At 35.6% G+C, this 15487-nt stretch overlaps 2 protein-coding genes and 1 long non-coding RNA gene across 5 annotated transcripts in view; 2 read left to right on the forward strand and 1 right to left on the reverse strand.

Moving 5' to 3' along the window:
• Positions 1 to 7108: 7108 nt before the first annotated feature.
• LOC134193833 (collagen triple helix repeat-containing protein 1-like) lies at positions 7109 to 8303 on the forward strand. The gene is made up of 3 exons (XM_062662681.1): positions 7109 to 7322; positions 7387 to 7710; positions 7779 to 8303. Exons 1-3 carry the CDS (start codon positions 7233 to 7235, stop codon positions 8133 to 8135), a joined length of 771 nt encoding a protein of 256 aa, XP_062518665.1. The 5' UTR covers positions 7109 to 7232; the 3' UTR covers positions 8136 to 8303.
• A 2106-nt stretch (positions 8304 to 10409) lies between these two features.
• LOC134194403 (uncharacterized) lies at positions 10410 to 14816 on the reverse strand. 2 transcript variants are annotated; one of them, XR_009972194.1, is made up of 11 exons: positions 14641 to 14816; positions 14552 to 14585; positions 14408 to 14494; positions 13570 to 13666; positions 13458 to 13512; positions 12655 to 12729; positions 12560 to 12587; positions 12403 to 12473; positions 10731 to 10760; positions 10630 to 10663; positions 10410 to 10572 (listed from the first exon to the last, which is right to left on the reverse strand). It is a non-coding gene; the product is annotated as an uncharacterized LOC134194403 (long non-coding RNA). The 2 variants fall into 2 exon arrangements; XR_009972193.1 differs by having other exon boundaries at positions 14552 to 14816.
• Positions 14817 to 15227: 411 nt separating this feature from the next.
• LOC134189763 (collagen triple helix repeat-containing protein 1-like) overlaps positions 15228 to 15487 on the forward strand; it is a 1315-nt gene continuing 1055 nt past the window's right edge. For both annotated transcript variants that reach the window (XM_062658137.1, XM_062658144.1), the window contains exon 1: positions 15228 to 15487. This exon is cut by the window's right edge. The gene's annotated coding sequence lies outside the window, so the exon portion shown is untranslated.

Below are 15487 nucleotides of genomic sequence, written 5' to 3' on the forward strand. Positions count from 1 at the left end.
AAAAAATATGAAAACACAATAAATATAATTTTGAAATAAAAAATATGAAAACACAATAAATATAATTTTGAAAAAAAAATATGAAAACACAATAAATATAATTTTGAAAATAAAAAATATGAAAACACAATAAATATAATTTTGAAATAAAAAATATGAAAACACAATAAATATAATTTTGAAAAAAAAATATGAAAACACAATAAATATAATTTTGAAAATAAAAAATATGAAAAACAATAAATATAATTTTGAAAATAAAAAATATGAAAAACAATAAATATAATTTTGAAAATAAAAAATATGAAAACACAATAAATATAATTTTGAAAATAAAAAATATGAAAACACAATAAATATAATTTTGAAATAAAAAATATGAAAACACAATAAATATAATTTTGAAAATAAAAAATATGAAAACACAATAAATATAATTTTGAAAATAAAAAATATGAAAAACAATAAATATAATTTTGAAAATAAAAAATATGAAAAACAATAAATATAATTTTGAAAATAAAAAATATGAAAACACAATAAATATAATTTTGAAAATAAAAAATACGAAAACACAATAAATATAATTTTAAAATAAAAATATAAAAACACAATAAATATAACTTTGAAATAAAAATATGAAAACACAATAAATATAACTTTGAAATAAAAATATGAAAACACAATAAATATAATTTTGAAATAAAAAATATGAAAACACAATAAATATAATTTTGAAATAAAAATATGAAAACACAATAAATATAATTTTGAAATAAAAAATATGAAAACACAATAAATATAATTTTGGAATAAAAAATATGAAAACACAATAAATATAATTTTGAAATAAAAAATATGAAAACACAATAAATATAATTTTGAAAATAAAAAATATGAAAACACAATAAATATAATTTTGAAAATAAAAAATATGAAAAACAATAAATATAATTTTGAAAATAAAAAATATGAAAAACAATAAATATAATTTTGAAAATAAAAAATATGAAAACACAATAAATATAATTTTGAAAATAAAAAATACGAAAACACAATAAATATAATTTTAAAATAAAAATATAAAAACACAATAAATATAACTTTGAAATAAAAATATGAAAACACAATAAATATAACTTTGAAATAAAAATATGAAAACACAATAAATATAATTTTGAAATAAAAAATATGAAAACACAATAAATATAATTTTGAAATAAAAATATGAAAACACAATAAATATAATTTTGAAATAAAAAATATGAAAACACAATAAATATAATTTTGGAATAAAAAATATGAAAACACAATAAATATAATTTTGAAATAAAAAATATGAAAACACAATAAATATAATTTTGGAATAAAAAATATGAAAACACAATAAATATAATTTTGAAAATAAAAAATATGAAAACACAATAAATATAATTTTAAAATAAAAATATAAAAACACAATAAATATAACTTTGAAATAAAAATATGAAAACACAATAAATATAATTTTGAAATAAAAAATATGAAAACACAATAAATATAATTTTGAAATAAAAATATGAAAACACAATAAATATAATTTTGAAATAAAAAATATGAAAACACAATAAATATAATTTTGAAAAAAAAATATGAAAACACAATAAATATAATTTTGAAAATAAAAAATATGAAAAACAATAAATATAATTTTGAAAATAAAAAATATGAAAAACAATAAATATAATTTTGAAAATAAAAAATATGAAAACACAATAAATATAATTTTGAAAATAAAAAATATGAAAACACAATAAATATAATTTTGAAATAAAAAATATGAAAACACAATAAATATAATTTTGAAAATAAAAAATATGAAAACACAATAAATATAATTTTGAAAATAAAAAATATGAAAAACAATAAATATAATTTTGAAAATAAAAAATATGAAAAACAATAAATATAATTTTGAAAATAAAAAATATGAAAACACAATAAATATAATTTTGAAAATAAAAAATACGAAAACACAATAAATATAATTTTAAAATAAAAATATAAAAACACAATAAATATAACTTTGAAATAAAAATATGAAAACACAATAAATATAACTTTGAAATAAAAATATGAAAACACAATAAATATAATTTTGAAATAAAAAATATGAAAACACAATAAATATAATTTTGAAATAAAAATATGAAAACACAATAAATATAATTTTGAAATAAAAAATATGAAAACACAATAAATATAATTTTGGAATAAAAAATATGAAAACACAATAAATATAATTTTGAAATAAAAAATATGAAAACACAATAAATATAATTTTGAAAATAAAAAATATGAAAACACAATAAATATAATTTTGAAAATAAAAAATATGAAAAACAATAAATATAATTTTGAAAATAAAAAATATGAAAAACAATAAATATAATTTTGAAAATAAAAAATATGAAAACACAATAAATATAATTTTGAAAATAAAAAATACGAAAACACAATAAATATAATTTTAAAATAAAAATATAAAAACACAATAAATATAACTTTGAAATAAAAATATGAAAACACAATAAATATAACTTTGAAATAAAAATATGAAAACACAATAAATATAATTTTGAAATAAAAAATATGAAAACACAATAAATATAATTTTGAAATAAAAATATGAAAACACAATAAATATAATTTTGAAATAAAAAATATGAAAACACAATAAATATAATTTTGGAATAAAAAATATGAAAACACAATAAATATAATTTTGAAATAAAAAATATGAAAACACAATAAATATAATTTTGGAATAAAAAATATGAAAACACAATAAATATAATTTTGAAAATAAAAAATATGAAAACACAATAAATATAATTTTAAAATAAAAATATAAAAACACAATAAATATAACTTTGAAATAAAAATATGAAAACACAATAAATATAATTTTGAAATAAAAAATATGAAAACACAATAAATATAATTTTGAAATAAAAATATGAAAACACAATAAATATAATTTTGAAATAAAAAATATGAAAACACAATAAATATAATTTTGGAATAAAAAATATGAAAACACGATAAATATAATTTTGGAATAAAAATATGAAAACACAATAAATATAATTTTGAAATAAAAAATATGAAAACACAATAAATATAATTTTGGAATAAAAAATATGAAAACACAATAAATATAATTTTAAAATAAAAAATATGAAAACACAATAAATATAATTTTGGAATAAAAAATATGAAAACACAATAAATATAATTTAAATAAAAATATGAAAACACAATAAATATAATTTTGAAATAAAAATATGAAAACACAATAAATATAATTTTGAAATAAAAAATATGAAAACACAATAAATATAATTTTGGAATAAAAAATATGAAAACACAATAAATATAATTTTGGAATAAAAATATGAAAACACAATAAATATAATTTTAAAATAAAAAATATGAAAACACAATAAATATAATTTTGGAATAAAAAATATGAAAACACAATAAATATAATTTTAAAATAAAAAATATGAAAACACAATAAATATAATTTTGGAATAAAAAATATGAAAACACAATAAATATAATTTTAAAATAAAAAATATGAAAACACAATAAATATAATTTTGGAATAAAAAATATGAAAACACAATAAATATAATTTAAATAAAAATATGAAAACACAATAAATATAATTTAAATAAAAAATATGAAAACACAATAAATATAATTTTGAAATAAAAAATATGAAAATAAAAAAATTCTAAACGGTATTTCTGTAATAAATCAGGCGATGGCTACGGATTGACATCTGTGGTGCCCATTGCTTTCGCATGGACAGTTGTCTGGAACGTCGAAGTGTTGACAAATGATGTAATGGTAATAAATTTTTAAATAATGAAAAACAATGTTTGATAGGTGCGACAGAACTATATCGTTCATTCATTCATAGTAATGGTAATACGCATGTTTACAGATAAAGAGCGACGTATTCGACTGTTGAGAAACTGTGTAGCGTTAACTAAATTTTAACTCATGTACAGATATTAGTAAATTACAAAGCTAGTGAGCATGCGTAGAGAGAACTCTAAATAGCTAAAGTTCAGTCATTTTAGCGATATTCTGTTACCGGCGTTTGGGTCGCTTGGTTTATGTGTTTAGTTGTAACTTTGTGTCATTAGAGAGTAGCGTACAAGACGCTGCAACTTGTAGGCGTAGCCTCGCAAGTCAGGCTCTTTCGCGCAGTCGCTGAGCTGAGCGCACGTGAATCACGAGAGGAGGAGGAGCTTTTGCCATTTAGGGGCGGGGTCGATCAGGGGCGAGGTCAATCAAGGGCGGGGTCTATCAGAAGGTTGGGTTACTCAAGGGCGGGGTTTCTCCCGGAAGTATGACGAGCCTATAATTTAGTTAGCACCGTCGTGGAGACTCTCATTGTTGTGCCCACATCCAAAATCTCCAAAGCCACAAGACACAAGCAACAACTACAGATTTGACGTCTCCAAAAAGACATTCGGTCTAGAATTTTACTGTAAAATAGTTGTAGCTATGGTTGTTTGGGGAGAGCGCCTCTAGAGCGCCTGCGCAGTGCTAGAGACTGAGTTTGTTTGGCGGGCTTCCATTGTTGTTGAATTAGAGTGCTAGACTCCACATATTGGCGACGAGGCAAAAAGAGAACGAAACATGGCGTCGATGATCAGGAAAGTGGCCCTTTGATTGAACTCAAGATGAATGGGAACACTACGTCGAACGACTACTACAGTGTAGTAGGGTTTACTTTACCGCGAACAAGATGACTGACAAAGACCAACGGAAGTCAGTGTTGTTGAGCGTATGTGGCGCTCAAACTCATTCGCAACCTTCTCGCGCCGCAGTCTAGCCTCGCCCCAGACGCAGTGTGTATTGCAGCCCCGGATGCGTCGTCATCACCATTACGTCTGGTATGGTACCGCCCCTTGCGGTCAACGTTAATTAATCATGTCCTATTGATATGGTTAGTGTCAGTTACAAGTGTACTTTGTCGGCGTAGTAGTAGAAGCATTGCAGTAGAAGCATAAGACGCATTGCAGCTTCAACTGAGAACCTGTGTACGCGTTCAAAGGCGTATGATGCACTGCAAGTGTCATTTCTGATCTGCCATTTCCCCGCTACTGTACGCTCTCTAACGTAGCCTCGTCCCCAGACTCTCTCGCGCTAGTCTTGTCCGGTGCCCGTATGACAATTCCAGGCGCGAGAGAGTCTGGGTCATCCCGCCTACTTCCTGCCATATCTCCTTTCTAAATGCTCACTAAGTGTCACCCCCAACGTCATCAACTGTCACCCCGAACGTCATCAAGTGTCCCGTAACTTCAAAATCAGATTAGCGTTAGTCTAATCCAATAAACGTATCACAGTGGATGCTATGACCATTGTTTGGTGTTTGTGGCATATCCAGCACTTGCAGACAAGCATGTTGAAAAGGTAAGACTATGGAGTGTTGGTGACGGGTTTCGTGTAGGCTTGTAGTCTGAGATCTACAATTGGCGGATCCGGAGTGATGCCCTTCTACGTAGTTCACACGCGGCCATTAGCGTTTGTGCGCAGACTAGACTCTGTAGCAAAAAGCGCGCCATGGCAAGGGAAGGGGTTGATCTTGACATGAAACTACCGTCTACCCTTCGAGAAGTCTTCAAGTATGAAAACAAATACATCTTTTCGCGAAAGAATAGCCCTGGAAGCTTCAAATTGACCCTCCAGACGGTAGTTTCATGTCAAGATCAACCCCTTCCCTTGTCATTGCGCGCTTTTTGCTACAGAGTCTAGTCTGCGCGCAAATGCTAATGGCCGCGTGTGAACTAGCTAGAAAGTCATCACTCCGCCAATTGTAAATCTCAGACTACAAGCCTACACGACACCCGTCACCAACACTCCATAGACTTACCTTTTCAACATGCTTCAGTTGTCTGCAAGTGCTGGATATGCCACAAACACCAAGCAATGGTCATAGCATCCACTGTGGTACGTTTATTGGATTAGACTAACGCTAATTTGATTTTGAAGTTACGGGACACTTGATGACGTCGGGGGTGACACTTAGTGAGCATTTAGAAAGGAGATATGGCAGGAAGTAGGCGGGATGATCCCAGACTCTCTCGCGCCTGGAATTGTCATACGGGCACCGGACAAGACTAGCGCGAGAGAGTCTGGGGACGAGGCTACTCTAACGTAGCTGCAATCTCTTACTAAAGCTTGACAGCGGCCTAAAATCGCAATATTGACAAGTACAAAGGCTAGAACAACGTCAAAGTCCAATCGAAAGCTCAGTTCCTAGCTACTAACATTGGTATGACCCGCGCTGTGGAATTTGATTTACATCCTTACTCCCGCTCAGTAAGGCGGTACCATACCAGACGTAGTGGTGATGGCGGCGCATCCGGGGCTGCAATCCACAATGCGTCTGGGGCGAGGCTTTTAGCCCATGACGACATCGTCAAGAGAGTGTCCCAAAGGCACAGTCTATCGCAATTCCGTCACAAAATCCGTCACAGACTCACCTTCTTTCCGATTCCGTGTGTTTCAGTGAAGATGTCGATCCGTTCTAACGTCTTCGGCTCTGCCCGTCTTTTGGCCTCTTTCAGAGAGTCAGAAGAGGTAAAGAAATGCGTGCCATGTTTATGCTCTTTTGTTTTTCTTTTGTTTTTCTTCTTGTTACTGATTTGGTGGGGAGATGCTGAAACGATGTGTTACACTGTAGCTGGGATGATGGGACTGTCAGCTGACAGACTGCATGAGTTGCCCCAGTGGACTGTCTATACTGTCACATAGTGAATTACAGTATTAGTTATTTCAGTTGCTCCTTTTGCTTTTGATAATAAGAGGTCACAAAGTCTATCTTACTGTTTGATCATTTATGAAATGATGTTTCTTTATCTATTGTTTCGGTGAAATGGTACTTGCAGTGAGTTAATAATTTTTGCACACTTTATCATATTGCCAGTGGTGAGTGACAATGTGAGAGATCAATGCAATAGAGTGTTGTCACAAAAGAGGAGGAGATGGATATGAAAACTTATTGAGACAATCTTTTGTAGATGGATTTTGGAAACATCAGATTAGGTGGAAATGTTCTGTTTCAGACTAGACTGTACCCACCCCAGATGTGAGGGTGTGTGAGGAGGAGTATATAAGAGCAAGTTCACCAGCTCACTTCATCAGTATCGAGGATATCAGTCATCATCATGTTTTCATTTTCTGTGACAGTTCTGGTGCTCATTCAAGTCATTGCTACTTCTGGTGGTCAAAGTGTGTCGGATGAGAGAAATCAGCAGGTTAGGATGGTTTATCAAGTATTAATTAAAATATATTATTATGATTTTTGTGTTTACTGAGTAGACATGTGTGTCTGGTGGTGTTCCTGGAGTACCTGGATCACCTGGAGTGAATGGATCACCCGGACGAGATGGAATGAAAGGAGAGAAAGGGATAAATGGGGAGAGAGGATTAGTTGGAGATGTTGGTGGTAAAGGTAATGCTGGGAAGATAGGCCCACAAGGTCAACAAGGCCCAGAAGGTCCACAAGGTTCACAAGGCCCACGAGGTCTACAAGGGATAAAAGGAGAAACAGGAAGGAAAGGAGAGAAAGGAGAAGCTGTGACACTCAACTGGAAACAGTGTGTGTGGAATAGAGAGGATGGTAAGGACAGCGGTCTGATTCAGGTTATTCCAACTCGATTTGTGGTTACAATTATCAACATGTAACTTTGTTTGTGCTTTCTTTTCAACAGAACTGTAATTTTAGGAAACAGGACAGCAATTCAGCTCTACATGTTGCATATGCAGGAACTCTCAGGGTTTACTGCTCCAGTGGTCGATGCTGTTCTCGATGGTATTTTACATTCAACGGTAATGAGTGCAGTGGACCTATGACTATTGAGGGAGCTGTGTATGGTCGTCCAGCTAATGATAATCCTCACCGTCACAGACAGATTGAGGGATACTGTGAGAACATTCCAGCAGGTCAAGTCACAATCGGATTCAACATTGGAAAGTGTAAGCAATACTCGACGACTGATGATGGCCAATCAGGATCTTTTTCGGTATCTCGCATTATGATTGCAGAAGTTCCTCCATCACAAAAGTGAGTGAATTAGAGAGGAATTAGAACTTGTGTTCAATAGAGTTTGCAGTACGTATAGTACGAGGTAGCTGAAGTAGGAGACTGGATGGTGTGCGTGCATGTCTCTCTTTGTGCCGTATGTGAGTGTATGTATGATTAATTCAACATGTAACTGCATCTAACAATCGATATCGTCCCCCAAGGCTACAGAAGAAACGATTGCCCACACACAGACCATCCAAGCTTGCCATCAAAGTGTGTGTGTGTGTGTGTGTGTGTGTGTGTGTGTGCGCGCGCGCGCACGCGCGTGTGTGCACGTATCTACCATGGTTGAACCTACTCAATCCGACACTAAACCTTACTGCGTGTTTACAAGTCTAATCCATGTTTCCAATTTCATCAAACTTTACAAAAGGCAGGGCAAAGATGGAAAGAGAAAGAAGACCGTATTACCTCACATAAAAGTGAGGCTCAATTAATAAAATTAGCGGAGAGTTTGGCCCAAGGTATCCTGCAGTGCAAGTACAAGGCATGCCCACAAGGTAGCCTCAAACTACAGACATTCTCTTTGGGCCAGCTCCGAGCACGAGCAGCTAGTCTACTACTGTAGTGTGCGACTGCCGTATCAGACTCCTGGAAAGATATAGGAAGACGACAGTAGAAGACCTCCACAGTAAATACAATCAATCAATCATCAAGTCTATGTATAAAGTCTACATTAAAAACATTTGAGTTATGTGTAGTAGTTCGTCTTGGATTAGAGTATCTATGCATGGGCAATGATGTTGCAGTTCCCTCGCCCACAAGGGCAAGACCTCATACCTCAAGACATAAGGGCAGTCCTACTCAACCTCATCCTACTGTAAATCAATATGTTGTTTGTAACCACAAATGTTCGTAAACTGCCACAAACTCTATTTCGTAAAAAAATGTTCATAAACTTCCCTAATTCGTTTTGAACGTGCATGGAAATGACAAAGTGGGTAGGTCTGCCCACATACACCTACTTCATTCTCAATATGTCTCTGATTTCTTGGCTTGCAAAGCCCATTTTTTTGCAGCTAGGGCATGCAGGATACTACCCTGAGCCGAAAACTGCTCTTCATAATACACAAACCTGATCATGTATAGGATCGTTGTCTGCCTCACACTCCATGCCTCTCTCATGACTCGCTTTCAGTAACAACTGTCGAATCTTTGGCGCATCCTCTGCAGCAAAGATGTGCCACAGGGCGCCCAACCAATCAGCATCGATCAGTAATGCACATGACACATTAGAAGTCTGAAGGTTGGGATAGTAAACATAACTTGTTGCGAATTGACCCGAAACTGTGAATCGTGTAAAAATCTACCTGTAATCTGTCTGCTATTCCAAACACTTAGTGCAAACCACGTTATGCTCTCCCGAGTGAGAAAAGAGTCTGGTGGACAGCCTTTGAAGACACTGTGATGCCGCTTCACTGAAAATCAGTGATCGAAACATCGGATTTGGTTTCTTAGCTAAATGCTTTACTAGACCAGATTGGTATGGAAGCAGTGCAATCCTATCTCAATTGCCTTCTCTCATTTTGTAGAAAACAACTCGTAGACTACAGCTAGAGTATTCGCTGTTTGTGAAATCTGCATGTCAACAGCAGCAAACGCGACCAGGGAAACGTTGACAGCCTTCGTCATGATCGACGTCGGACGTAGTGTTGTGCGCTCGTGTCACAATGGAGACTGGATGCCAACGTACCGTCAGCATAGTGAATGAATGCAAAAGTACTCGATGCTGTTTGCAACGCACAAAACACATGAGATCTCATTACCCAAACAATGCTTGTTTTGATGACGTTGGCACCGAGCCCTTCCAGATATCGCTCACTAACTAGGGACTGTGTGCGATCGCTTTGGACGAACAGCATCGAATACTGTACGGTGGCATCCAGTCGCATCCAGTCTCCATTGTGACATGAGTGTACAACACCACGTCAGACGTTGATCATGACAAAATCTGTCGACAACATTTCCCCGGTCGCTTTTGCTGCTATTGGCATGCAGACTTCATAAACAGCAACAACTCTAGCTTTTCGAGTTGTCCACACAAACAAGAGAAGATAACTGAGATAGGATTACAGAGGTGCATACCAATCTTGTCTTTAGTAAAGTATTCAAGAAACTAAATCCGGTATTTAGATCACCGATTTTCGGTGAAGCGGCAACACAGCGACTTCAAAAGCTGTCCATCAAACCCTTTTTTCAGCCGGAAGTACGACGCGGTGGGGAACAATCTGACTATGTGAGACTAGTATGCTTGCTGCTCATGAATACAAAAAAAATCAATTTCGTAAAAACACTCTGTGTGACACTCTCTAGTGAGAAAAAGAAATCGACTTTTACCACTTTCGCTGACAGATCGTTCCTTAGTCATTCGTGAGTCAGTTCGTCGAACTCTTCAATCGCTGCTGCAGCTGCATTGATCTCTGCAGAAAACACTCATACAGCAGAAACACACACCCAAATTGGTTAATCGCACACACCTTCTTGACAGCATCTGGACTCGTCGACTGATGACTGTACAAGACAAGGTAATGTAGACGACATACATAAATCAGGTCAACTAGAATAATGAGTTGCGTACCTCACTTGAGCGTGGAATGCCAACATACACCTAAAGAAACGAGAGCGTAAAAAAGTGTCATTGCAATCCAAGAAAACGTCACGACATTCTGTAGCAATCGTACGTGTTCATGATTAGACAAATGGGCCAATTCGCTCCAACACTTCGAAATCATTAGTTTAGATCTTAAACATTGTACAACAAGGACAAGAAGTCTTATCAGGGTTCTCGCTACAGCGTGGCCAAGCTCCAGTAAAACAGTAAAAACCATGACGACTGAAAGAAGCAGTCAGTGCCTTTCGACCACAGATATACATTGGATGTAAGTTACTTGTGCTGCTATAAGGAATGTAAAACCTAATGGTAACGCATCGTACCTTGTCACCATGCCAAATATAATCCACTACATAATCGTCACTTTTTCACTCACAAATTTGCACATTTCACTCACAAATCGCGTTACAGCCTCATGTAAGATACAGTGTGTACGCAATATGTGCGACCTCATTACACTGTGAGCTTTGTCATAAGCCTAAATGTATTAGCATCAATACAATAATACGTTTGTTTGTCTGTCACGCTATGAAACATCCACAATGACCACGGTTTACGTCCAATGCCTATGGAAATCACTAACGTATCCGTCCAAATACAAGCCCCACCAAAACTCAAGCCCTGGGGCTTCAATTCAAACCACTTTGCAACTTAGTCTCACTCTGAGTGTTGTTTTTAATACAAGACCCATCTCTACTGTGCAGTCAGTGTCTGTACCATCTGCCCCTGTCTATGGTTGTTTATCTCGGAAAGCTGTGATATAAGTAGCCCTTTCTGTATTGGCATTCGTGTTTACAGTAAATGTTCTTTGACAGACAGACAGACAGACAGACAGACAGACGGATAGGCAGAATGACAGACAGACAGACAGATACATGACAGACAAACAGACAGGACAAGACAGGACAAGACAGAACAGACTTTGCAATGATGGTGTCAACAAGCTCGTGTCCTACTGCACCCAGTTTTTAGTCACTGATTGTCTCTGGGTTGCTGCATGCTTGTAGTTTATAGCTCATTCTTAGTGAAGTGTATAGTGTGTAGATTATGGACAAGGTACATTTGAACTTAACTACTTACTATTTTGCTAAAATGTAATATAGGCTTGTGTTCAAAATTATATGATGACAGACAGAAAGACAGACAGACAGACAGACAGACAGGCAGGCAGGCAGGCAGGCAGGCAGGCAGGCAGGCAGGCAGGCAGGCAGGCAGGCAGGCAGGCAGGCAGGCAGGCAGGCAGGCAGGCAGGCAGGCAGGCAGACAAAAAGGCAAACAGACAGACAGACAGACATGATGTAAACGTTTGATTTAAATGGAAAATATATGTATTAAGACAGACATAAAGAGCCAGGCAGACAGTCAGGCAAATAGCCAGGCAGATAGCCAGGCAGACAGCCAGGCAGACAGCCAGGCAGATAGCCAGGCAGTCAGCCAGCCAACCAGCTAGCCAACCAGCTAGCCAGCCGGACAGCCAACCAGCCAGCCAGAAAGCCAGCCAGCCAGCCACACAAACACACAGACAACACAGACACCTCTAAAAATTACCATGTCGCTCATCACTACTACACAAGTCGTAAAGACACCAAATGTACAAACAACAGAATTATTTCAAAAACAGCTACACACGTGTACATACCATGACATTCACTGCATCAGACATGTCGAGATGTAGATTGGTCGTTCCTTCCATTGGGTACGCTGCTGAGCCTACAAAAAAAACCATAAACCACATACACAACAACAAAGAGTACGTTATAACACACACCATACGCATTATACATCTTAGGACTTACGTCAGGCTTCACAATTCGATCCGGAAGTCTAACCAAGGATGGCACAATCATTTGTAAATTGTCTAAAATTAATTGATGGATCAACTGAAACCAACCTGGCTGCAAGATTTAGCCAACAGTCTCGTCGTGTGTATTCTGTCAAAGAAACGTTTTCCATAAAATCTCCAAATCTAACAAAACAATACAATGAACCCACCGTACGTCAAACACTAAAACATCTAAGACAATAGATCATCGAGAGACTACGACTACCATCTACCGTATCCGTCCAAATACAAGCCCCCCCAAAAAAAAATTCAAGCCCAGAAGCTTTAATTCAAACCGTTTCACAACTTATATAGACTGGGTGTTGATCTTAATAAAAGACAAAGACTGAATAAAAGACCCACCCTATGATACATTCTTTCAAGTGTGTGAGAATCACTACCAATGTTGATAGCGTGGAAGATGCTCTAACAACCTGCATGAAGAACGAAAGTAGTGGAAAGCAAGTCAAAACATCATCTCTACCTCAGTAATGACCAATCACAATCAGTGAGCTGAGGCCGAGCGTATGTCACAGAACAGAAGGAAAAACATGTAGCACTCTTGGAAGAATCAGACTTTGAAGACTACAGTGCAGACGGCTCGCTGTACGTAGTTTTATGTAGCTGGACGATCACATGAACAGATACCAGTAGTATATTGCAACTCTACCATGCATGCAGTCATATCTGATTACAATAAAGGCCCTGTCTAAATACAAGCCCCGGATCTTTAATTATTACACATACAAACTTTTTGCATTCAACCATTTAATTCAAGCCCTGGGGCTTGTATTTAGATGGATAGTTTAGTGACAATGCTGCTATACCAAACAAATAAACATAAACGTCACAAACTGCAAATCGACTCGAACCTTCAGCTTGAGTAACAGAGTAACATGGGTTCGCCTTGATCGTTGACCATTTGAGCTGTAAAGAACGCACGTCACTCCGAATGAGAACGTCATGTTGTATACAACTGTTTACCAGAGAGACCTTCAAAGACGTTCCAGAACTGGTCGATTGGTAAGTCTTTGATAATATATCCACTTCTGCAGTTTGACCATGTCACAGTGATCCTTCCCTGAAATCATAGCAACAGTTTAGACCTAAATCAACTGTAGGTACACAAACTAATGTATGTAAGCAGTAACAAGTACATCTGATGGCAAGATATCAAGCTGCTTAATTAAGGGTTTGCTCATTGCATCATTTTAAAGTTCAAGATCAATAAAATAATCTGTCCATCCATCCGTCCATTTGTCTGTCTGTCTGTCTGTATTTGCCATTTCAGCTACTCAATCCAGTCTGTCTATCTAGTTATCTGTTGGCCTCTTGTCCTTCAGCAGGCATTCAACCGTCCACATTCTAAATACATTCACACATTCCTCTCTTACATATACTCACAGGCTTTGCCCAACTACGTCTAAACATGAGATCCCATACCTTTGTAGGATTAGGGAGGCTCGAGTGTAGTAGGTGCTGAATCAGTGACAACTAACAGTTGCTCTGACTAGGCAACAGAGCAGCCCAATACTTCAAAACAAGTGTCGCTCGACAAATACTACGACATTCCTTTAAGGTTTGTCTTGCACATCCTGAATGTGCAATTTCCTAGTACAAACGGTCACTTTCTTGAACTGCTTTAGTGTATAAAGGTATTTAAGTTAAACTAGTTTAAGGTGCAGCTAGTGGAAACACGGTCATAGTGTATATGCCACAATCACATTATGCTCGTTGCTTGTGAATAAAGAAATTTGTAATCAAATTTGGTACATACACATTGTGTGACACTCTCTAGCAAGGAAAAGGAGAACTGACTTACAACTTTTGCTGACAGATCGTTACGTAGTCGCTCGTGAGTCAGTTCATCATGCACGCACTTCTATTGCTGCAGCAGCTGCATTGATCTCTGCAGAAAAAATTCATAAAACAGAAACACACTGGAGAATTGGTTGATGGCACGCACCTTCTTGACAGCAGCCGGACTCGTCGACCGATAACTGTACAAGACAAAGTAAATTATGTTAGGTAGAGACGACGTTCAGACGACATCACGTGATCCCTTCTGTCGTGCTAGAAATGCCAATCCCTCTCCCTTCTACTTCCGGAAGGTTGGGACAGTGGGAAGTTGGCACGTGGTAATGTTGGATGTTAGCACCGTCGTGGAGACTCTCATTGTTGTGCCCACATCCAAAATCTCCAAAGCCACGAGACAACCAGCAACAACTACAGATTGGACGTCTCCACAAGTCTAGAAATTTTACTGCGCAAGCGCAACTTTTCCCAGTGTGTTTCACTGAAGATGTCGATCCGTTCTAACGTCTTCGGCTCTGCCCTGAGTGAGAAGAGGTAAAGAAATGTGTACCATGTTTATGCTCTTTTTGTTTTTCTTTTCTTGTTACTTGTTAGGGGAGATGTAGATGTGTTATACTGTAGTTATGATGATGGGACTGTCAGCTGACAGACTGCATGAGTTGCCCCAATGGGCTGTCTATACTGTCACATAGTGATCGAATTACGTACAGTATCAGTTAATTATTTCAGTTACTCGTTTGATTTTGATAATAAGAGGTCACAGAAGTCTAAAATGTTGCTTGCAATGAGTTAATAATTTTTGCACACTTTATCATATTGCCAGTGGTGGGTGACAATGTGAGAGATCAATGCAATAGAGTGTTGTCACAAAAGTGATGTCTCATCTATGACAATGACAACATGCTTGAGCATCACAGAAGTGAAAAGAGGAGGAGATGGATATGAAAACTTATTGAGACAATCTTTTGTAGATGGATTTTGGAAACATCAGATTAGGTGGAAATGTTCTGTTTCAGACTAGACTGTACCCAGCCCGGATGTGAGGGTGTGTGAGGAGGAGTATATAAGAGCAAGCTCACCAGCTCAC

This window comes from Corticium candelabrum, chromosome 1, assembly GCF_963422355.1.
Source record: "Corticium candelabrum chromosome 1, ooCorCand1.1, whole genome shotgun sequence".
In the NCBI taxonomy this organism is placed as follows: domain Eukaryota; kingdom Metazoa; phylum Porifera; class Homoscleromorpha; order Homosclerophorida; family Plakinidae; genus Corticium; species Corticium candelabrum.

Bases quoted from the DNA above. Each gene is read 5' to 3' on its own strand.
- LOC134193833 (XM_062662681.1), top strand. From the start codon at position 7,233: ATGTTTTCATTTTCTGTGACAGTTCTGGTGCTCATTCAAGTCATTGCT. The intron at 7,323-7,386 runs GTTAGGATGGTT...TTTACTGAGTAG, and splicing joins CGGATGAGAGAAATCAGCAG to ACATGTGTGTCTGGTGGTGT. The intron at 7,711-7,778 runs GTTATTCCAACT...TCTTTTCAACAG, and splicing joins AGGACAGCGGTCTGATTCAG to AACTGTAATTTTAGGAAACA.